General features: G+C 40.4%; 1 protein-coding gene across 3 annotated transcripts in view; it reads right to left on the minus strand.

Annotated features, from left to right (window-relative positions):
• CNTN5 (contactin 5) overlaps window positions 1–25,514 on the minus strand; it is a 716,457-nt gene that overhangs the window by 371,353 nt on the left and 319,590 nt on the right. For all 3 annotated transcript variants that reach the window (XM_068145236.1, XM_068145244.1, XM_068145226.1), the window contains one exon: window positions 13,092–13,221. In XM_068145236.1, the coding sequence (XP_068001337.1) occupies window positions 13,092–13,149 (58 nt within the window). In that variant the 5' untranslated portion in view covers window positions 13,150–13,221. The remainder of the gene's footprint in view (window positions 1–13,091; window positions 13,222–25,514) is intronic.

Genomic DNA, 25,514 nt, shown 5'->3' on the forward strand with positions numbered 1-25,514 from the left:
CAGGGTCGATGACTCAACCACCTCCCTGGGCAACCCGTTCCAATGACGAATGACTCACTCGGTGAAGAACTTCCTCCTCACCTCGAGTCTAAACCTCCCCTGGCGCAGTTTGAGACTGTGTCCCCTTGTTCTGGTGCTGGGTGCCTGGGAGAAGAGACCAACCCCTTCCTGGCTACAACCACCTTTCAGGTAGTTGTAGAGGGCAATGAGGTCACCCCTGAGCATCCTCTTCTCCAGGCTAAACAATCCCAGCTCCCTCAGCCTCTCCTCATAGGGCTTGTGCTCAAGGCCTCTCCCCAGCCTTGTTGCCCTTCTCTGGACACGTTCAAGAGTTTCGATGTCCTTCTTAAACTGAGGGGCCCAGATCTGGACACAGGACTCAAGGTGTGGCCTAACCAAAGCAGAGTACAGGGGCACTATGACCTCCCTGCTCCTGCTGGCCACACTATTCCTAATGCAGGCCAGGATGCTATTGGCCCTCCTGGCCACCTGGGCACACTGCTGGCTCATATTCAGGTGGCTGTCGATCAGCACCCCCAGGTCCCTCTCTGTTTGGGAGCTCTCCAGCCACTCCGACCACACACAATTCCCAATCAAACCCCACTCTAGTGGAGGATTTAGCAAAATACTAGATAAAGCCTTTCTACTTGAATACTCAGCATTAAGGTTAGTAAATCCAATGAAGTACACTAAAACAAATACTGAAAGTGGCCTCAGTACACAGCAAAGCTAGTCATGCTGAATAAAAGCCCAAATCATAGGATATGCTCTTCAGTATTAGCAGCATTTTCACACTACTGCACTTAATAGGGAAAAACCTACCCATCAGAACAGTCCACTGAGCAAAGTAGTTACCAGCGTTGTACAGGGCTCAATAGACTCTGCCTTCCACAGTCTTAGTACTGACAAGTACAGGCACATTTCATGCTTTTGACAGGGGAGTGATTTATTTTTCACACTATTTTCATTCAGTTTAGGATAAAGATTGCACTACAGATAAGAAATTGCTCTTACTAAACTGCTAGCAGCAATATAAACAATGATATCTATAAAGCTGACATGCATTTGTTAGTCTGAAACTGCAAGAGGTTCGCCCATAGTTATCTCTGTTCAAGTCCTCACATACATATGAAACGTACTTGTTATTTGATAAGACACATGACCTCTCCACATCAGCCAGCTTGCCTCTAATGAAAAGAAGTTCAGAATTTAGTCTTACACAATTTATTAATTTTTACAAATGCAAATTAGGTACACAACACAGGGGTTCATATCTATGTTTTTGTTTGTCTTCAAAAAGGAGCAGTGTTTTTCAAACAGCACTAAGACCAGCCAAGCCCAGAGAGTGGTGCTGAATGGTGCCACATCCAGCTGGCAGCCAGTCACTAGTGGTATCCCCCAGGGATCAGTGTTGGGCCCAGTCCCATTCAATATCCTTATTGATGATCTAGAGGAGGGGACTGAGTCCACCATTAGTAAGTTTACAGACAACACAAGGTTGGGAGCAGATGCTGATCTGTTAGAGGGTAGAAGGGCTCTGCAGAGGGACCTTGACAGGCTGGGAGATGGGCAGAGTCCAACATGATGACAAGTCCAAGTTCTGGGTGCTGCACATTGGCCACAACAACCCCATGCAGTGCTACAGGCTGGGGTCAGAGTGGCTGGAGAGCAGCCAGGCAGAAAGGGACCTGGGGGTACTGGTTGACAGTCAGCTGAACATGAGCCAGCAGTGTGCCTAGGTGGACAAGAAGGCCAATGTCATCCTGGCCTCCATCAGAAATAGTGTGGCCATCAGGAGCAGGGAAGACATTCTGCCTTGTACTCAGCACTGGTTAGGCCACACCTTGAGTCCTGTGTCCAGTTCTGGGCCCCTCCATTTAGGAAAGATGATGAGTTGCTGGAACGAGTCCAGAGAAGGGCAACGAAGTTAGTGAGGGACTTGGAACACAAGCCCTATGAGGAGAGACTGAAGGAGCTGGGGCTGCTTAGCCTGGAGAGGAGGAGACTCAGGGGTGACCTTATTGCTCTCTATAACTAGCTGAAGGGAGATTGTAGCCAGATGGGGGTTGGTCTCTTCTCCCAGGCAATCAGCACCAGAACAAGAGGATACAGTCTCAAGCTGCACCAGGGGAGGTTTAGACTCGAGGTGAGGAGAAAGTTCTTCACAGAAAGAGTTATTTGCCACTGGAATGTGCTGCCCAGGGAGGTGGTGGAGTCACCATCCCTGGAGGTGTCAAAATGGGATTGGACACGGCACTTGGTGACAGGTTGGACTTGATGATCTTTGAGGTCTTTTCCAACCTTATTGATTCTATGATTCTATGAGGATTCTCTGTTCTCCCTTTTTTGTTTTTTTCCTTCAAAAAAGTTAAATGAGTACTTCCATCTTTTATTCAGTCCATGGCAGCAATTTTATTTCTTCCAGATAGACTTTATGATATTTGCTATAATGATCTTTCACATCTCAGTGAGTGGGGAGGTACATCTCAGTGAGTGGGGAGGTTTCATTTACCTCAAATGTGTGGTCTGTACTTTGTCAGTTCAATCTCTTGTTGTCACCCAGCATATTTGACCATACTAAGTAAAAATAGAAGAGATCTCCATACACCCTTGGCATTATACCTCTTGAGGAGTCCTGACTGGAAAGATTAACCAAATAATAAAGTCTAGAAGCAAAACTTTCACTAATGTGCGTGTTAGCTAACATTGGAATTGAACAGTGTGACATAAACACATACAAACCCTTACAGTTGTTTGGGGTTTGGGTTGTTTTTTGGGGTGAATTTTTTGTGGTGTTGTTTTGTGTTTGATTTTTTTTACCTAAGAGCTTAACATACTATGTAGTATTTATCTTAACCACTTAGGTTAAAAATTATCAGCAATTAGAAGAATGAATGTTTTTCATACTGCAATACTCTATTTCTATAGGTAGGAGGCAACCTTTATATTTGATTCTTTAAGGAGGCTTGAGCTTGACATTTCTTAGGGTTAAAAGCATTGGGTGCTTGGAATAGGACCTGGACATGAAACAAACAGCTGATTGTTCTTCTATTTGTTTACCTTGTTGCATGACAGTAAAGCCATAAATATTCATGAACATGTCTAGCCTGATAACTTAATACCACATTGAGAAACATCTGACCCGCCCTATAAAAGAGGGCATAAGAGAGCTTGCTATGCACTTGGTTAAACCCCAAGGGTAAAAGAAATCCTGAAACCCGAAAGAACATGGGGATTGGTGCATGCACACTTTGGGAAAATGACAGTCAGTTCACAAAATACCAGGTTGGAAGGGACTCCCAGGATCACTTGGTTCAATCTTTCCAGGTAACAGTGTACCTTAAATGAGATGGCCCAACACCCTTTCAAAATGAGTCTTAAAACTGACCAATATAGGGGAGTCCACTACTTCTCTTAGGAGTCCAGTGTCTAACTGTTCTCATAGGGAAAAATGTTTCTTCTCAATTCCAATTGGAAACTCCCCAGAAGTAACTGGTACCTATTACCCTTTGTCTTTTCCATGTTGTAAAAAGGGAGTCTGTCATCCTGGTAGATACCTCATTGACACTTTGAGATATGCTCTGTCTCTGTGTTCTTTAATCACTCAAAAACTCAGAAGACATCATATACTTAATGTTAGAAATTAATCTGGTTTAGTGCAGAATTCCACAAAGTAATTCAGATGCAGATGGGTTTAGCTGACTTTTCCAAGTGGCTGTCTTTGTCTTGTGGCTGTATAGGGAAGGACAGCAATTATTTTGCAATTCAGACATTTCAGTTTAAACATTCAGGTTAAATGAGATTAATTTGGGCCTCCATGGTTGCTCTTTTGTCCAACTCTTTGTGATAGCAGCCTTCTCCCTACTAGTAGGACTTTAAAAAGGTATTTTATAGCTTTGTTGAGATTGTCCCTGCTGACTGCAGAGAGATTGGGCTAGGTGACTTTGAAAGGTCTCTTCCAACATAAATGAGTTTGTGATTCTGTGATTCTGTTTTTCTACTAGCAATTGTCTTTCTATTAACCCATAAAAGTAAACAGGCAGTCAAATTCTCTAAGAAAATAAACATCAGACAAAACATCAAGTGAAACAGAATGACTCATTCCCTGTTTTATTGTAATATAAATTCCAGGTTATATCAGTGAAAGGATGGAATTTGGAAGTTAAAAAAAGGTTTAGCCTTTAATATGTTAACCACAAATATGGAGAGATGAACAAATACTTCAATCTAAACCATAATAAGCTGCTAATACTAATTGACATTGTGACTTCAGGTCAAGATGAGATTCCAAGAATGCAATGTCAGGGCTGAATCCCAACTGCATGTCATCTCCAATATCATTCAAAAAACATGAAGAGAAGTAGTATACACATTATACTACTGTGTAAAATGCCAAGAAAATAAGGTAAAATCATATTAACACAAAAACATTGCTGCATTTTATTTTAGAATAGAATAGCATTAACCAGGTTGGAAAAGACCTTCAAGACCATTGAGTCCGACCTATCACACACCACCATCTAATCAACTAAACCATGGCACCAAGAGCCCCATCCAGTCTCTTCCTAAACACCTCCAGTGATGGTGACTCCACCACCTCCCTGGGCAGCCCATCCCTATGGCAAATAACTCTTTCTGTGAAGAATTTCTTCCTAACATCCAGCCTAAACCTCCCCTGGCACAGCTTGAGACTGTGTCCTCTTGTTCTGGTGCTCGTTGCCTGGGAGAAGAGACCAACCCCCACCTGGATACAACCTCCCTTCAGGTAGGTGTAGAGAGCAATAAGGCCTCCTATTTTTGCATAGTTCAGTAAAAATCGTGACTTAGGATCATACCTAATGCAATAGAAAATATGTCAGATTGCAAAAGATTTTCATATTGAGACTTAGACATTGAATAAGAGGAAATACAAAAATCACAGAATCACAGAAACATTCAGGTTGGAAAAGACCCTCAGGATCACCAAGTCCAACTGATAACCCTACTCTACAAAGTTCACCCGTAAGCCATATCCCCAAGCACCATAATCCAAACAACCTTGGTGACCCTGAGCAGCCCATTCCAATGCCTGACTGTTCTTTCTGTGATTTTTTTTTTCCTAATGTCCAGCCTAAACCTACCCAGTCACAGCCTGAGGCCATTCCCTCTTGTTCTATCACTAATTATCTGTGAGAAGAGACCAGCACCAGCCTCTCCACAATGTCCTTTCAGGTAGTTGTAGAGAGCAATGAGGTCTCCCCTCAGCCTCCTCTTCTCCAGGCTAAACAACCTCAGCTCCTTCAGTCGCTCTTCATCTGAACCCTTCACCAAATAAGGATAGATGTGCAGGTTCTGGTTTCTTGAGATTGATGGTGACAATACAATGGCTGCAAGCTATTTTTCAGTGGCTATAATTTTTTCTTCCCCTGGAGTTTGTTATCCCAGTTCAAACTGAAATTAATTGAATTACCAGTTTGGTAGACAGTTGTTTGTATAATTGGTAAGAGCTTGTTAGGAGGAAGAAACCTTTTAATGAACAAACCTACATGTATTAAACTAAGAAAGTATAATTAGGCAGGTAATTAAAATATATTACAGTATGTCAGTGATATTATTAGATGTGTTAGAACAGAACAGGACAGGACAGGACAGGACAGGACAGGACAGGACAGGACAGAATAGAATAGAATAGAATAGAATAGAATAGAATAGAATAGAATAGAATAGAATAGAATAGAATAGAATAGAATAGAATAGACCAGGTTGGAAAAGACCCTCAAGATCATTGCGTCCAACCCATCAACCAATCCAAACCACCTAAACAACTAACCCATGGCACCAAGCACCCCATCAAGTCTCTTCCCGAACATCTCCAATGATGGTGACTTCATCACCTTCCCGGGATGCCCATTCCAATAGGCAATCACTCTCTCTGTATAGAACTTCTTCCTAACATCCAACCTAAACCTCCCCTGGCACAGCCTGAGACTGTGTCCTCTTGTTTTGTTCTAATTCAAATAATTGCTCGCATTTACTATGGCCTTACCTCTACGAAGGTCTAGCTCATCAATATTTCCATGCCAAAAGACAACTGGTAGTTGCCTAACACTTGTTATCCTGACAGGTGAAGCACCACATACCAGCACATGAGCATATCATTACATAGCCCTCATCTAGGTATAAAAACCAATTAATTAATTCCAGATTTTCCTACATATAGAAAAAAAATCCCACACATGCAAACAAGCAGAGGGCTCATCATAAAAAATATTATATGTCCTTGTTTTTCATGACCACAGCTCTTCAAGTTTTAAATACTCCTGATCGTTTAACACTGAACATATGTCAGGATTCTGGAAGCAATACATAATTTTTACCTTTGCATTTTTCTGTTGAATTAAGCAGTACACAAAATGAAACGTTTCAGCAGTCAAGTGCTTTCCTCACCAATTCATTTAAGCACTGAGAATGTCAGTAGCAGTCTACCTTGGATTTCAGCACTGTAAAAAATTGTTCTCTTGCTCTGCACTGTCTGTAAGTGTAATATTTCAGGATGGGCAATAGAAGGACTGTGTGCTCTGAATTTCCCATTTTACTTAGAACACCGAGCACGTGAAAGTCCCCAGACACTGGTACTTATCAAGAGCTCTGTCTCTAGGTTTTTGTGCTCAACTACCAAAGGTGACAAAGTATCAATGTATTTGCTATACTGTCATCAGTGCAGGGCTGAGGGGCAGGGGAGGAGGTGGGTAATTGTATAGGCTTATCAGCGATAAACACTGGTTATACCTGAGTTCATCATTCATTCATCAGAGAAGCAATCTTTCACATTCTGTCAGCTCTGACATAGGAAGGACATTGTCTAAAAGGGGGAGGAATGAAAACAAGAAATAGTTCTGGCACTCAGAATGGTATGCATATTTTATATGGTTTCATTAATGAGTTTATGAACCTTAGGCTATGAATTTTAATCCTGGCAGGGGCTGTTGGAATTCTAAAAGTCACATATCGAACGAGTTTGAGATGTGTTTTGGAATCAGCTAAGTGCAGACAATAGAGACAATTCCTAAAAGCCTTCAAATAGCCAGATGGAGAGAGATGGACATATGAAAGACAGAAAGTACCTCAGATTGCTGCCAGCTGTATGTCAAAACTAGACAGGACACTTGCATTTGTTCCATTTACGCTCCTACTTAAGCAAGAGCATTTTTTAAGTGTCCATATCATAATCTAGCAAGCAACTGCTCAGAAAAAAACTCATGCTGTTTTTAATTTTAAGCACCATACTGAGGGATATATAGAAAAAAAACCCAAAACATTATTTAGGGAGCCTTTCCTTGGTAGTGTAAATGTTTTATGTGAAAAGAAAGTAATAATACATAGAGATGAGACTTAAGGACAAGTGTTTACCCACTTGGCACTATAATCACTGACCACTGGGTCTTAGAGGTACTGTCCCTATTTTGTGAAACCTTACTGCTTTCATTATAACCATAATTTTATTGATGCCATACATTATAAAGTCTTACAGAGAAAATGAGTCTCATTTTGACCCAATTAACATGCAGCAGGTAATAACATAGAAGTAGATAAATAGGCAAGGGGGGAAAAAGGCGTAAGGGCTATGTGGTAGGCTAAAAAAGAATGAGAACTCTATAAATGTCATTCACTCTATTATGTCATCCTAGCATATATTTAAATTTTGAAACATCTTGTCACAGGCAGCAATAATTATTGAAAAGAATGACAGGAGCCCTGATCTCAAGCTATCTTGTGTCAAGTGTCTTACATACTGTCGAATAAAAGCCGCAGACTTACTTTCCCTATTAACCATGACATGATTCTGCTCTGCTTTAAAAATATTTCTCCTTTTCCTGAAACATAAAGAGATATGCCTGTTTGTCTCATCCCAAGGTTAGGGTGTGCTGCTTTAAAGCAATGCCTTTCAGCAAGATTCAATTCCAGCTTCTGTGAGAAATCTGCAAGAAAACCTAGGCAAGTTTCTGCTTAACTGTTACTAGTATGAATCAAAAATAAATAGCCTTTGCTATGCACATAAAAGCAGACTGCAAAGTCATGAGGACAGTAAAGTCCCAGGAACACAACCCCAGCCCCACCGTATGTAGGGCGGTGTGGTCCGAATCATAAAGTCATGATTGCAGGTGACGAACGCACAGGTGACCAAACCTTCTTTGGTCTCTACAACTACCTTAAGGGAGGTTGTATATAGGCAGAGGTTGGTCTCTTCTCCCAGGCAGAACAAGAGGACACAGTCTCAGGCTGTGCCAGGGGAGGTTTAGGCTGGAGGTTAGGAGGAAGTTTTACACAGAATGGGCTGCCCGAGGAGGTGGTGGAGTCACCATCACTGGAGGTGTCCAGGAGGAGACTTGATAGGGTGCTTGGTTGCATGGTTTAGTTGATTTGATGGTGTTGGATGATAGGTTGGATGGGATGATCTTGAAGGTGTCTTCCAACCTGGTCTATTCTATTCTATTCTATTCTATTCTATTCTATTCTATTCTATTCTATTCTATTCTATTCTATTCTATTCTATTCTATTCTATTCTATTCTATTCTATTCTATTCTTCCAGAAGACAAAATTGATGATGCCATACATTGCATCATTCCATGATTTTCAACTGAAAAGTCTCAATTACACCTCTTTAAATGCCCTAAGCATATATATATATATATATGAGAATATGGTTACAAATTATAAAATCTCAAGAAAATAAAAAATTTCCAATAGGCTAAATTGTGATGAACTTGATTATGCTGCCTACTTCAGAACTCAGTTCAGGTATTACTGTAATCAAATCAGACACGAAATTTCCTCTGAGTTTCAAATTAACAGGTTCCCCTTGGTAATCTGTTCACTTACAGCTTGAGGCCTTGCCCTAGAGAAAAGCCTCACAGTAAGAAGTAAAATAAAGCAAACAGGCAAAGAAAAAGAATCCCCTTCCCCACCAATGTATTTTTTTCCAGCTGTCAGTTTAGAAGAGTGAGGTAGACCCTTGGTCGAAAATGACAGCCTAATTATTTTGCAGCCACAATTTGACCATAAGGGAAATAATACGCCATAAGGAAAGAAGGAACACATTAGCAGTCTTGAGACTTTCTTTGCATCTTTTAATTATCAATATATTATAAATGTAAAGTTTCTGGGAATTTAAGTGTACAAATGTGAGAGGTAGTCATAGACTATGTTTTGTTTATGCTAAAACAAATAAACTTGAGTAACAGACATAATTCAGTCCTCAGTCTTGTACTCAGTAAATGATAGATTTTTCTCCACCATAAAACTATTTGCATACTTTACTTCCTAAGCGAACACCAAAATACCAGCATCAGCTTTGACATGAAAATGGTATAAAAATAGAGTTGGCACAAACTTGAGAGGTCATGTATTCTTTTCTTGGATGATTTCCCTCACCACTGCAAAATCAATACAACAGTGTAACACTCTCTTCCAAACATTGGCTGCTGCTAAGGTTGATCTGATGATCTGATGATTTAATGGATAAGTACTGAATTTTAACACAGCTCAAAACAACAGGAATGGAATTAGCTTTCTCTTAACTGAAGCAGCAGCAATATCTATTGCTCTATCATTAAGAACAGTGCATTCAAGCATCTAACTTACTAGGTTACCTTGAATCACATCAGCTGTGCAAACTATTCGCAGTTGTACACACATGCCAGTGAGTGCTGTAATTAAATGCAGCTCCAAAGGCAGAATGATGTAATCAAGCGTGAAAGGTATGGAGACAGTAAGTAACCAGTCGCACTGATGCTCTCATTAAAATAACTTTGAACCCAATTTTTGTTGTCTTTGGTTAATTCCAGCTCTTATAGCATCAAATTTTTCTAATGAGTTATTAACAGAATCAATAAACCAAATCTTTGTATGTGAGAAAAATATATATTCAACAGTATGTGAAAACAAGTGCTACAGCTACAAATGTTTTCTTACAGGTGTCTGAATTTACTTCAGTAATATGGGACAAACCTTCAAGAATGTAAAAAAAAAATCACAAATCAAAATTAAATGTAAAAAAGAGGAATGCTTTATGAAGCTACCAGATACAAATAGCAAATTAACAGAGAAGATGAATAGTCACTTAATTTGAAACATGGGGCTGAATGACTGGCAAGAGTTAGCAGGCTATGCCATTCAAATGAAATACTTCTGTAAACACTGACTTTCAGTTTAAATTCCAAATCAGTTCTGTATTTTACTGTGGTATTAGAATTAGTTATTGCTAATGCTCTAAAGCCTTTGCAGCATGGTTGAATATATCTACCTAAACAATGGCTGTGATACAGTTGAAACTCATATGTGCAATTACATTATACAGAACTCATAGAATCATACAATGCACTGGGTTGGAAGGGACCTCTACAGGTCATCTAGTCCAACCCCAATCCAATATACAGGGCATGCCAAACTAGGTCAGATTGCTAAGAGCCTCATCAAGACTGACCCGGAATATCTCCAGTAATGGAGCTTCCACCACCTCCCTGGGCAAACTCTTCCAGTGTTCCACCACCCTCTTAGTAAAGAAATGCTTAGTGTCCACTCTAAATCTGCTTTTCTCTAGCTTAAAAACATTGCCTCGTCCTATTGCTAATAGCCCTCATAAATAGTCCGTTCACAGCTCTTTTGGAAGACCCCTTCAGGTAACAGAAAGCCACCATAAACTGTCCTGGAGACATCTCCAGGCTGAACAACCTCAACTCTCAGGCTGTCGTCATGGAAGAGGTGGGCCTCCTCTGGACCCTCTCCATCAGGTCCACATCTTTCTTGTGTTGAGGACCCCAGAGCTGGACATAGTACTCCAACCAGAGCAAAGCCTCACCAGACCAGAGTAGAGGGGCTGAGTAACCTCTTTTGATTTGCTGGTCATGCTTTTTTTGATGCATCCCAGGATGAGGTTGGCTTTCAGGACTGCAAGTGAACATTTTTGGCTCATGTTCAGCTTTTCAAACACCTGTGTATCCAAATCTGCTCAGTGCCGCCTGTACTGATAGTGAAGATTGTCCCATACCAGGTGGTAGGACCTTATGCTTGGCGTTGTTAAACCTCATGAGGCTGACCTAGACCTATTGCTCCAGCCTGTCTAGATCCCTCTGAATGACACCCAGGTCCCTCTGGCTTATTGACTGCACCATTCATATTGGTGTCATCTGCAAATTTGTTGAGGGTGCACTCAATCCCACTGTCTATATCACTGATGAAGATATTAAACAGTTCTTGTCCAGTACAGACCCCTGAAGGTCACCCATCTCTGTCTGGACATCAAGCCATTGACAACTACCCTCTGGCCAGCATATAAGGAAATACTGAGGGAGCTAGGATTGCTTAGCCTGGAGGAGAGGAGACTCAGGGGTGACCTTATTACTCTCTACAACTGAAGGGAGGTTGTAGATAGGCGGATGATGGTCTCTTCTCCCAGGCAGCCAGTACCAGAACAAGAGGACACAGTCTCAGGCTGCGCCAGGGGAGGTTTAGGCTGCATGTTAGGAAGAAGTTCTATACAGAGACAGTGATTGCCCATTGGAATGGGCTGCCTGGGGAGCTGGTGGAGTCCCCGTCATTGGAGGTTTACAGGCGGAGATTGATGGGGTGCTTGGTTGCATGGTTAGTTGTTTAGGTGGGTTGGATTGGTTGAAGGGTTGGATGCGATGATCTTGAAAGTCTCTTCCAACCTGGTTTATTCTGTTCTATTCTAAAGAGGCCTCACAAACTGACTGCATTGCCTTAAGCTTTAGTCCAAATGTCTCTCAGAAATTTGGTAACATCATCTACAGAGTTAGATAATTCTACTTGGAGCAAAATCTACTACTTACAGATATTCTGCTTAAGAGCAGTTGAGTTTAAAGAGGTTTCAGTTCCGTGAAACCAGCTACAGGCTCAGGTACATCAATTCCACTGTAATTCCTTTAGCCAGATGTTGACTTTTAACTCTTACAAGTTGCAGGGCAGAAGATACCATTCTTAAGAAGAAAGTCTGTATTTGAATTTCAGAAATGTTTCTGGATTTTTCACCAAAGTTCTTGGAAATGATAGCAAGAAAAAGATAATTTTCATCCTAGCAGAATTAAAATCATTAGTAGATAGGAATTGTGACACACTAATTCTAGAATCACCAAAGCACAGATATTATCAAGATTGGTGATGTGCTTGACAATACAAGATCAAAGAGAAAAATATTCCCTGAAGAGAGAAAAATATTCCCTGGAAAGAGAAAAATATTGCCTCTCTAAATGTATTTGGCTTAGATTATATATGATAATGAAACTACACAAGGACAACCAAATTACCTCAGACCATTTTGTGTATGCATCAAAAAAATGCACGTGTTAAGTATCCGCAGACACTTTCCTTCAGTAAATTCCTGTGTCCAATATCACAGCGTTATAAAAAACTGAAGCACTTTATTTCACTGACTTTTACTAAATTTACTAAATTACAATGACAGAAAAGTTTTGGAAAAATTTGAGGAAAGAGTAACTTAGGAGCTGTTGGGAGGCAGCAAAATAAAGAGTGATAAGAAACTGGGGCAGGCAAAAAAGCTCAGAGACAACAGGATATAAAATGACCAAATTCACACGTGAGAAGCCTAAATGATCATTGATCAACTTATTTTATTACTTTGAAAGATAAAAGGCAATGAAGCTAATGCCAAGAGAAGAAGCTTGTAAAATAATACACTACATGTACAAAAATCATAGTGTTTGATAAAACATACACAGAAATAAGGAAGGGGGGGGGGTGTAATCCAAAATCAGAACATGATCCTAAAGTGTTTTATTTTTTTCTTTTCTATAATTATTTTCTTTTTTACTAATAAAGCTGCCATTGCCTTTTCAAGTGTGATATGCAGCTGTCTTCCCTTTCAAATGTTATTCACATACATGTACAAATTAAAGGTGGGTGGACGGCACTTGTAAATCTCTGAATATAATTTTTCACCATTTCACTGCTTAGGCAAATACTTTTAATAATGATGTTGATCTTCTCTGGTAAGCTTTTGCATATTCCTATTTCTGTTTGCACCTAAGAGCCCAAGATAATAAGCAGAGTTTTCTTAGTTTTGTTTTGATTTACCTGAAAGACAGCCAGTGAGTGACAGAAACAGAAACAGTTTCCATGACAACCACATCATTGGTCACAAAGGCCTTCAGTCCCTTTCTGTGCAGTTGTCAGCAGCGTTGATGTTTCTTCATTAAAGCTTAGCCTAGCAAGACAAAGACAAGTCTTTGTTAGGAACACTAAATATGTTTTGCAATAACATGATAGATAATTAAAAACTCAAAGCTGGTCCTAATGCAATTAAAAGTCTAGTTCCAAAGAACTCTGTGCGCACAGGGGCAGGTATCCTGACAGATACTCAGAGGGATATTGTTCCAGTAGTTACCTCTGTTAAAAACTGAAACATTTGTGGCAGTGCTTTGTATTTATATCTATATGTGGATATCACCCTAAAGCTGTATGTGTATTGAAGATTTGAAATTCCCAAAAGCCAAACTTAGAAGACAGTACATGTATCTTTCAAGGCAAACATATTCAAAGCATACAGATTGGCATATGTCTTCTTCTCCTGAAAGCAATATGTTGATATTTGGTACAAATCATTTCTAAAAGCCCCACAGAAATTATAATTTGTTTTAGGAGAATGTAGGCATTTTTACTAGTTGCCAATTGGGTTGAAATAGATTCAAATGTCTTACAGTTTACTGACTGTGTAAAGACTCTACCAATACATTTGAAGTAATCACCATTTATACAGAACTGATTATTCACACTCATCTCCTTCTACTACTTCTCAGATTTTTTGTTTCCAGTCTGTCCCACGACTCATACATACATCTTGGCACACTACATTTTTCATCACTGTGTTCTAGTTATCACTTTAACAATATCAGTAACTTGGACATACCAGAATTTAAGAGATTTTGTGTTCAAATGACTGAAAACTCAGTCCAAATTATGAGATGTTTCAGCTAGTTCTGCATGGATAAGAGTACAGTTCTGCTTTTTGACTTGAAAAACATCAAACTGCAATCGTAAAGTTCACTTTTACACTTAAATAGCCATATCTGTTTAAGAAGCCTTTGAGATCCTCTTCTAAGAATCCAAGGAATCTTCAGTCCCTGGAGGCTGTGATCCACAACTACAACAGCAATCCCATGGGACAGAACAATAACACACAGGAAAATTTTCTCTGTTCTCCTATCATACCCTTTTGGGGATAATATAACTCCTTCAGATTATAATCTGTTGCTATTTTGAGGGTTTTATTCTCTGGGTATAGGACACCCATGGTAAGAAAGCAGGGGTGAGGTCAACAGAGTTCTAGAAAAAGAAGAATCATAATGTTAAGAGTAAGCTTCTGCTGGATACTCCGTTTCAACTCCTCTCTGAGCATCCCCAGTTTTGTCCTATTTTGACAGAATTTTCCATACATATGGGTCAAACACTTATGCAATACACATATAGAGAGTCACAGTATGAGACAAGATGACAGTATCTTTTTAGTTTGCTGGTAGTTTTGGTAGCTTTTCCTGCAATAATCTCAAGGTATAACGTGTCAGCTTTCATTTATACAGCACAGCAGGTATGGTTTTCAACACAGATGAAAATTCACATATCGGGCTGTGCATCAACACTAGGTAACTCAGAATAGGCAAACAGTATTGGATGTATACATTAATAGAAGCATCTCTGAAAGAGAACGTAGCAATCTGGTAGTTGAGTGAGTTTATACATAGTGCCTGTAGCTCATTTAAAACTCCACAGGAAACCTCCTCAATTAATTATTAATGTCAGCTGTCTTTGTTTTGCACTTGAGCGATAATCTGCTTTTCAGTCACTGTGTTCCTTTGGTTAGTGAATTATCTTGTTCAGCATTCTTTGCTGGCCAGGCCTTTGGGAAATAAGTATATTCATTAATATTTAATTTTTCCCCTTATGGCCATATCTGTTAAAGAGGGTAAAGCACATCTTCCCCCACAGTCTCCTCCCTAATGTTATTACTCTTTTGTCTCTCTTTTTTTTTCCTCGCTTCTCTTCGGATGGTTTTATAATGGTGCAACACAGGAATTATGTTAATTTGGTGATTTGTCTCTTGCATAAACAAGGGAAAATACACCAGTTTCAAGCATTAAAGTATGAAATTGTTGGTGCATTATTAGAATTAGTATTAGGTATTATTGTGCCTTTTGCATCAAACTGCTAAAAGGCAATATTAAAGGCTGTGATTGGTTGAGCAGAAACAGGATGAGGAATAGCTGGAGCTATGCAGTGGGAATAAAATGAAAGATGCACTTATACACATTTCTATTTGTATTCTTGAAATGTGAATTTTAACTCCTGAGGAAAAAAAGGAAAAGATGTAATGAAGGTTTCATTAAAGACAACACTCTTATGACAACTTGTGCCAGATCAGGAGTTTATAGTTCTTAACTGTCACCTCTATAATATGACCCTACCAGTGTAGGTCAGTCCTGTTGCACAAGCATATTAAAATGTAGAAACAGAGCACAATGACAGGGAAATACTCTGAAATACGTCATGGATGTGGGACTAGTTTTCTCCCCTGAGATGGGAGACCATTGGGTGATGAATGAAGGCCTGAACCCCGCTGTCGTATAGCAATGAGATTCCAGAGAGCAAAGAATCTCAAGAGTCCTCCCCAAAGTCCTTTATTGTAGAGTTGTAGAATCCCTCTCATTACATAGTCTCAGTGCCCCACTTACAGAAGTCCCAGAATCCCTTAGATGAAGCAGCTAGCAGAAGTCCCAAGTATGTTCCTAGCAGCATCCTGACACCAAATCCCTTGCCAGGAGTAGTGAACTAACAGAAGCAGAAGTCCCTAGCAGCCCCAATCGAAGCCATTCCTACCGAAGCCCCTAACCCAAGAGTCAGAGAGTGAGAGCATGTGAGTGTGTCTATTGCTCAGAGTGTCTGTCTTTTATACTCTTTGTTATCAATCCCTTTACCAGTAAAATACAATCATATATATAAGCTAACATTTTTTCCCAATAAGTAGTGCCAGCATGTCAAGGAGGTGGCTTCTGCAGCATGTTCAAATCAAAGGGTGCCAACGTGAGGATGTTGTTCTTGGCTCACATAGAATATCATTGGTTTGCTTTTTGCAGCAAGCAATTGGTCAGCTAAGGAATCATTCATTCTGCAAGCGTCCAGCAGCTGCCCTCAGAACAGTGGCTGCAACATTAGACACTGATTTTCTTTTTAGGATATCATAGAACCATAGAATCGTTTTGGTTGGAAGGGACCTCTAAAGGTCATCTAGTCCAACCCCACTCTGCAGTAAGCATGGACATCCTCAAACACACCAGGTTACCCAGTGCCCTGTCTAGCCTCACTTTGACTATGTCCAGAGACTGGGCCTCAGCCATTTCCCTGGGCAATGTGTTCAAGTGTTCCACAACCCTTGGCCTACCTCAATAGAGGAATTGCTATAAAAACATGCAAGGGGAAAACATGTCACTGTGTACCTTGTTAAAAATCTCCCTCAAAATCCTATTTTTTATTATAATTAAAGCATCTGGCAACTTCATTCTTTACTTCAAAGATATCTGGCAAACAATTTACTAACCTACAACATGGTAGGGTTATCATACATCTATAAAATGAGGACAATCTGACACAGACAGATACCACATATATGGGCATACCACATGTTAATCACAGAGGTGCTTTCTAGGAAACCATGGGAGAGCATAAAAATGCTATATTTAATAAATATAGGCATGCAGTCTAACTTCTGCTCTAGATTTAATATGGGGATATACTCCTGGCTTTAATATTGGTGGCTGTCATCTGATCTTTTGGATGACTGGGCTCTCACTTTTCAACATTCTTGAGTGAATTAAGAATTCCTTTATGCTTATAGACAAAAAAAACCCCTACCATTAAATGTATTAAGAAGATCACCTTCTTTCTTACAGAAATAAAAATCCTGATTTTTTTTTTCCTAGTTCTGACTATTGCCAGCCCCAGAATGAGAAAGCTTTTAAAACAAGCATTTACATCTTAATCCTAAGTCTATAGAACAGAATATACAGTCACTTACAAATGCTAACAAATTATAGAATCATAGAATCACAGAATCAATAAGGTTGGAAAAGACCTCAAAGATCATCAAGTCCAACCTGTCACCCAAGACTTTGTGACAACTAAACCATGGCACCAAGTGCCACATCCAATCCTCTCTTGAACACCTCCAGGGACAGCGATTCCACCACCTCCCTGGGCAGCCCATTCCAATGGCTAACAACTCTCTCTGTGAAGAACTTTCTCCTCACCTCGAGCCTAAACATCCCCTGGGACAGCTTGAGAATACAGCTGAAGAAGAGCTCAAAAGGATTTGGAAGTCCTTTAAGCTGTAAAATATCTTTTCTTTCAGTTTCTTACTCTCTGGTATAAATCTGAACCTCACAAAAATCTGACTGGCTTGTTTGGAAGAGTTTATTGATTTCATTGGTAATCCAGAGTAAGAAAATAAAAAGCAGTTGTCCAGCATATATTATGTCCTATAGATTTCTTTTGCATAACAGCATGGTTTGACAAAGCTCCACAGTCTAGTTCTTAAGAGTAAGGATGGAATATCTAAAATCTATTGATGTTTTTTTCCTGTCCTGTGCTTATTCTCATTTCTCCTCAAAATATGTAGATTCAGTGACATATTTTTTTCTCCTTCCCTTGATGACAATTTGTCAAAAAAAAAAAAGATTCATACAATGTGCAGCAAGCAATTTCACAAATCCAGCTTCCTTTTCTGCACAAAGAATTGCAGATGCAGTGCTCAATTTCCACATGGTACTATCCATAGTCCTTTGTTTTTTCCCCAGAATTTCTGCCAAATTGCTTTCCAATTTATTTTAATTATGTGTGCTGATGGTAGACAAATTATTAAAACATTCACCACTCAGTGTGTTTTAATGAATTGTTTTGGCTGGTAGTGACAGGGTGGATCTTGTCTCAGGGTTCTGACTCCCAAAAGCATTTGTGAATACTGGAGGATGAATACTAATGCAATGTTGTCAAAATGAATGTGCAAGAAACTTGAACTAGATTCATTAAAACCAAGGTCCTTCCAAGAATAGTAGTAATAATAATAATAGCACTGTCACTAACATTTGGTTTCTGGCACTTATGATAAATTTATATGCAACTGCAAAGATTTGTTCATTTTGTAATCAGAATAGGTAAGAAGTGAAGCTTTAGCATAGATATTGTCATACTGATATCAAACTACTTTCATCCATTATCACTGCCTCATTTCCCTTTTCCATCATATGTACATTTATCAGTTTATCTGTATCAGCATGAAAGGGGTGATTACTTAAATCTGCATCCTCTCTTAAAGCAGTGCAAAACAAATCTCTGTTTCTACAGTGAGCATGCTGCTCAGTGAAAATAGTGACTTGCTGCATAAAAACAGTTTACTGTGCAATTTTTTTTCCAATAACAATATATACTTGAGGGAAGCCCAAGTCAATCACACTTCAAATAATTTCCTTTTGTTTAGAAAAAGGTAAATCCTCACAGGCAATGAAGAAAAAAAACACCAGTGGTAAGCAAGTCTGCTGTTTTTCATGGACTTGGAAGAGCAGGAACTGAAGAAAGTAAGAAATTAAGCTACTGCCATCCACATGTCTGAACTGAAAGAAAAAAAATGGATATCCAATGAAGAACAGACACACTTGCATGGGTTTAGATAGCATTTCTTGAAAATATTTTTCTTCACATTTAGTAAGTGAAGGATGTTGGTCTCAGTGCAAGTAAACTGCTAGTAAGGTTTGTTTACAGTGGCGAACCCATGAAAATCAATAAACACAATAACCTATGTACCACCGACTAGGTTGCCCAGGTGCCCAAGAAAGCCAATGGCATCCTAGCCTGTATCAGGAATAGTGTGGCCAGCAGGAGCAGTGGGGTTATTCTACCCCTGTACACAGCACTGGGTAGGACACACCTTGAGTACTGTGTCCAGTTCTGGGCCCCTCCATTTAGGAAAGATGATGAGTTGCTGGAACGTGTCCAGAGAAGGGCAGCAAAGCAGCTGAGGGGGTTGGAGCACAAGCCCTATGAGGAGAGGCTGAGGGAACTGGAGATGCTTAGCCTGAAGAAGAGAGGCTCAGGGAAGACATTAGAAGAGAACAGAATAAACCACGTTGGAAGAGACCTTCAAGATCATCATGTCCAACCTATCATCCAACACCACCCAACCAACTAAACTATGCAACCAAGCACCCTGTCAAGTCTCCTCCTGAACACCTCCAATGATGGTGACTCCACCACCTCCCCGGGCAGCCCATTCCAATAGGTAATCACTCTCTCTGTGTAAAACGTCCTCCTGACCTACAGACTGAACCTGCCCTGGTGCAGCCTGAGACTGTGTCCTCTTGTTCTGGTGCTGGCTGCTCTCTACAACTACCTGAAGTGTAGGCTGGATGCTAGGAAGAAATTATTCACAGAAAGAGTGGCCATTGGAATGTGCTGCCCAGGGAGGTGGTGGAGTCACCATCACTGGAGGTGTTTAGGAAGAGACTGGATGGGGGGCTTGGTGCCATCCTTTACTTGATTAGATAGTGCTGGATGATAGGTTGGACTCGATGATCTCAAAGGTCTTTTCCAACCTGTTCTGTTCTGTTCTGTTCTGTTCTGTTCTGTTCTGTTCTATTCTATTCTATTCTATTCTATTCTACAAAATGCTCATTGGACTCTTGGAAAAATAAAGAGATCTAACAAAGATCCCGTTCATAGCATTGAAATAAAGCCTTCTAATCAAGGCTTGGAAGACATGAACTGAATTGCTGCAGTCAGCAGTTCAGCCCATCTACCTTTCTCCATGAATATCAGGCCTGGTAATGCTCAGACCAGGGAGAGTTAAAGGCCGTAACAAAGGAAAGGCTCAGATGTTATGAATTTCATCATGAACAAAGGAGATAGCTTGACTGGAAATGTTTAAAAAGAGCTTGCCAGTTGAGTGTTTCCTGACACTGTATTTACATATAAAGTTAACTACTAGACCATGATTATGACAGACGCTGGTTACACAGAAGATAAATAACCTCTATTATGTTAATGTTCTTGCTTGCTTTGAAGAATTCATTTGCTTGGTACTAAGTCTTTTTGACAATACTATTTGCAAAATGTTTTAAATATACCATAAACACATTAATATTTGATGGAAGTCACACCACAGACACTTTGACAGTGAAATATCAGTGGAATTTGGTACAAGACAAATGAAAGTGAAATTATATTAATCCAACGTAAACAGAGAGGCTTCTTCTAGGATTGATTATCACCCAAAGGGAAGCTCATTTATTTTCAGGGTTTAATAATAATTCAACCTATTGTAAAGAAAATCTAATAAAGCACAAGTTTTAGTGCTTTCATAAAATGATGAGCACTTAATTTACTGCTAACAATATTATAAGTTTATTCTGCAGGGGAACCTTTCCTTGTCAGGTTCCTCCTGGCAAGCAACCCAAAATTTCAATATCTAAATTAATATTTTATAAGATGGTGGGTTTTTTTTTATTCATGACCTTATTAGAGCTTTCAAAGATACCAGTCAAGTTCTAGGAAGAAGCACAGAATTCTACTCTGCAAAAGAAGCAAATTTCTGTAATGTGGATCAATCACAGGTTCTATATTGGAGAATGAACATCTGAACTACCGCTCTGAAGCACAAAACAAATTATTTGATTACAAATGCTGAATAAGAATGTCAAAATGCCTGTGAGTCCAAGAAGTTCTGAATTATTCAGGGGAACTAAACTTGTTTTTAAAACCGTGCACAGTAACCACAAAATAAGAAATTCATGTTGGATTAAAACATTGATTGCTTTCTAGTATTTGAATACATGAATATTTCTTTTAGAGAAGAGGGTTTGAATGTAAGGGGCAGAATGCCTCTTTCACATATGTGCATATCAAACTAGAGAGGAAAGCAAAGAAACTACAATATTTCAGCCAACTGACTACATTTTCATTGTGTTTATTGTTGCTTTTTTTACCAAACTATTAATAATGATAGTGGGGATTAACAAAATCATTTGACCAGAAAGGGTCATTTAATGTTGAATTATTTCAGAGATCATTCAATGTTTCTTCCTAGAAGAGCAGATCCTCTTTGGAATTTTCACTTTAAATCAGACATAAAATGTCATCATCATCCTCAGGGGAAGAAGAAAATGACAGTAGTAGTTCTCAGCTTCTCTGAACATGAGCCAGCAGTGTGGCCAGGTGGCCAAGAAGGCCAATGGCATCCTGGCCTGTGTCAGGAACAGTGTGGCCAGCAGGAGCAGGGAGGTCATTGTGCCCCTGTACACAGCACTGTTTAGGCCACACCTTGAGGATGGTGTCCAGTTCTGGGCCCTCAGTTTAGGAGAGATGTTGAGTTGTTGGAATATGTCCAGAGGTGGACAACAAAGCTGCGGAGGGGTTTGGAACACAAGCCTTATTGCTGTCTATAACTACCTGAATGGAGGTTGTAGCCAGGTGGGGGTTGGTCTCATCTCCCAGGCAACCAGCACCAGAACAAGAGGACACAGTCTCAAGCTGCACCAGGGGAGGTCTAGGTTGGATGTTAGGAAGAAGTTCTTCACAGAAAGAGTGATTGGCCATTGGAATGTGCTGCCCAGGGAGGTGGTGGAGTCATCATCCCTGGAGGTGTTTAGGAAGAGACTGGATGGGCGGCTTGGTGCCACCATTTAGCTGATTAGATGGTGTTGGATGATAGGTTGGACTCAATAATCTCAAGGGTCATTTCCAACCTTGTTGATTCTGTTCTATTCTATTCTATTCTATTCTATTCTATTCTATTCTATTCTATTCTAAGTGAGCTGCTGCTATTTGGCTACCTTCACTTGAATATAGAACTTACTCAGGAAGGTGACTCAGAATATGTCTCTAGGTATTGGCTACCTAGAAGGGGTACAACCATAGACTCCAGCAATACACACAGGCATTGACGTAGCTCTTATAACCTGCTCTCACTGTAAGGCATGGACGTATTCTCTGGTGAATACATAGCAGTTGAATTAGGCCTTCTGAGAAGTAAAGAAGTGGAATTAATTTGGGGCTTCCCCCCCTCCATCCATTAGTTAAACATACTGACAGTGTCTAAAATTCATCTCAAATTTCAGAGAATAGGCAGTTGCTGGGGATGGAGCAGTTAAAAAACCTTAGTGCTCTTCCTTAGGTATGTGAATGAGCACTGTAACACAGACTGACCACATCAGCATGATTTTCCAGTTTCTTAACTCCTGGCCTGGAAGTCAGATAGATTTGCTCACAACTACTTCATAGTTTCATAGTTTCATAGTTTCATTCAGGGTTGGAAGGGACCACAAGGATCATCTAGTTCCAACCCCCTGCCATGGGCAGGGACACCCCACACTAGATCAGGCTGGCCAGAGCCTCAGCCAGCCTGCTCTTAAACACCTCCAGGGACGGGGCCTCAACCACCTCCCTGGACAACACATTCCAGGGTTTCACCACTCTCATGGGGAAGAACCTCCTCCTCACATCTAGCCTGAATCTCCCCACCTCCAGCTTCATTCCATTCCCCCTAGTCCTGTCACTACCTGAGATCCTGAGAAGTCCTTCCCCAGCCTTCCTGTAGGCCCCCTTCAGATACTGGAAGGCCACAATTAGGTCACCTCGGAGCCTTCTCTTCTGCAGACTGAACAGCCCCAACTCCTTCAGTCTGTCCTCATACTTCAGTTAAGCTCTCTGTTTTCTGTTAGGAACTGTTAGTTCTTAAAGCTCCAAAAGCCATTACAACACTGGCATCAAATATTTTCTAGTTGTGTCAATATCAATCATATGTAAGCAGTATGAAAAAACAAGAACAAAGAGGAAAATTATGCATAATTTGACACTTTGGAAATTAGATATATAAGCTTTTTTGTTAGTGTATGAAGAGAACAGACAACCTGACAGGAAAATTAATTCAAACCAATTTCAACAGCTGTTTTGGAGAGAGATGAACAACCCCCTTTTGTTATTTTTCCTAGTTTTTTTTTGGTGGGATGTAAACTTGATTGCAGCAGAAGCCTAGAAATCTACTCTAAGATATTCAATTAACTTTTGGATAGCTAAGACTGAGTGATAGCAGTCTTCACTTGTTTGTTGAAGTTTCCACAAGATGTGGAAAACTGAACTGGACATTTAGTTCCTACTGCAGTGGTCTTGCAATAAAATCACCCTTTCTCTATGACAGACATTCATTAGAATAGAATAGAATAGAATAGAATAGAATAGAATAGAATAGAATAGAATAGAATAGAATAGAATAGAATAGAATAGAATAGACCAGGTTGGAAGAGACCTTCAAGATCATCGTGTCCAACCTATCACCCAACACCACCTAATCAACTAACCCATGGCACCAAGCACCCTGTCAAGTCTCCTCCTGAACACCTCCAGTGACGGCGACTCCACCACCTCCCCGGGCAGTCCATTCCAATGGGCAATCACTCTCTCTGTGTAAAACTTCCTCCTGACCTCCAGCCTGAACTTCCCTTGGTGCAGCCTTAGACTGTGTCCTCTTGTTCTGGTGCTGGCTGCCTGGGAGAAGAGACCAAACTCTGCCTGTTTACAACCCCCCTTCAGGTAGTTGTAGAGAACAATAAGGTCACCCCTGAGTCTCCTCCTTTCCAGGCTAAGCAGCCCCAGCTCCCTCAGTCTCTCCTCATAGGGCTTGTGTTCCAAGCCCCTCACCAACTTCGTTGCCCTTCTCTGGACTCGTTCCAGCAAGTCAACCTCCTTCCTAAACTGAGGGGCCCAGAAGGTTTTAATTAATTGAAACACATTAAAAAGACTTTTGCTACATCCTACAGATGCCCGCAGAGAACTTGAAAAGTTCAGGGAAAAAGAGATATAGAATTGTGGGTCATGTTAGTGACCTGCCTTAAACATGCATTGTTTGCATTAGACTTGATTTACTTGCAACCAAAAATTGCAGGAAAAAAAGTATATTCTTACTGTACTCCTTTCAGGCCCATCAACACAAGCCCTATGAGGAGAGGCTAAGGGAGCTGGGATTGTTTAGCCTGAAGAAGAGGAGGCTCAGGGGAGACCTTATTGCTCTCTACAACTACCTGAAGGGATGTTGTAGCCAGGTGGGGGTTGATATCTTCTCCCAGGCAATCAGCACCAGAACAAGAGGACACAGTCTCAAAATGCACCAGGGGAAGTTTAGGCTCGAGGTGAGGAGAAAGTTCTTGACAGAGAGAGTTGTTGGCTGTTGGAATGGGCTGCCTAGAGAGGTGGTGGAGTCAGTATCCCTGGAGGTGTTCAGGAGGGGATTAGATGTGGCACTTGGTGCTATGGTTTAGTAGACATGAGGTCTTGGGTGACAGGTTGGACTTGATAATCTTTGAGGTCTTTTCCAACCTTATTGATTCTGTGATTCTATGATTCTATTTATTTCCAGACTGCTCTGTGATACTGTCAGATGTGTCAGTGTAATTGCATCTGGAAACTCTCTTTTCTCTGTGAAGAAGTTGGATCAAGTACAATGACAGGACCAGCACGAGACTGTTACTGTGTGAGATCTATCCCTTACACATAAGAGGAGCAGCTCATCTAGGCCTGTCTTAAACAGCAGCCTACCAGTGCCAAGTGGGAAGATTGCTGCAGTTAAATAAACATCCCTGACTGCCACTTGCATCTGGTATTATATCAGCCAATATAAATAAGCATATTTTAAGCCTTCCACTTAACGCCACTGCCAGATTAATGATATTATGCACTATAGTAACACAAAACATCTCCACCATTCAGCTCTCTACAAGGATATAAAACCCAGCAGACTCTGTGTATATCATGCTCTGAAGTAGTGGCTGCAACCTCTCTATGGACCTGAAAATTCAATTCATTTCTGTGCTCACTTCCAAACAAATCATCTCTGGCATAAGAGGGTGCATTGTGCACAAGAGCATTGGACAAGTTTTTCGTGCCTACTATGTGACACCCTATTCACTTTAAAAAGCAGACACAGGGGAGGGTCCCAGAAGCATGTTAAGGAAAACTAAAATCTTTCAATACCTGCACTCACGTGGAGGAGGCTGTTTCATGGGTGAAGAAGATGTGAGATATAAAGAGAAGCTGATGTGCAAAAAGATTGTATCTGAATGATCTGTCAATGAGCATATGCTACAAGTCTGTCTCAATGCCAATCCACACATTAGAAAAATGCCAGTACTATATAGAAAGCTTGTCCTGACATCTCGTTTGCGAGGTCTGGGTCAATACCTGCATTAGTCCCTGTGGCAGATTTCACATTAGTTCATCAATTATATTATTTAGCACAATATACAATGAAATAAACAGAAAATTTAAGCCACAAAGTTCAATTATATCACAGCATTACTGAATCAGAGGATTGCTTGGGTTGGAAAAGGCCTTCAAGATCAACTCCAAATGCAAATCTACCACTGCCAAATCCACCACTAAACCATGCCCCTAAACACCACGGCCAAA

Source organism: Melanerpes formicivorus, unplaced genomic scaffold (assembly GCF_026170545.1).
Source record: "Melanerpes formicivorus ecotype bairdi unplaced genomic scaffold, bMelFor1.0.p_v2 SCAF_1, whole genome shotgun sequence".
Taxonomy (NCBI): Eukaryota; Metazoa; Chordata; class Aves; order Piciformes; family Picidae; genus Melanerpes; species Melanerpes formicivorus.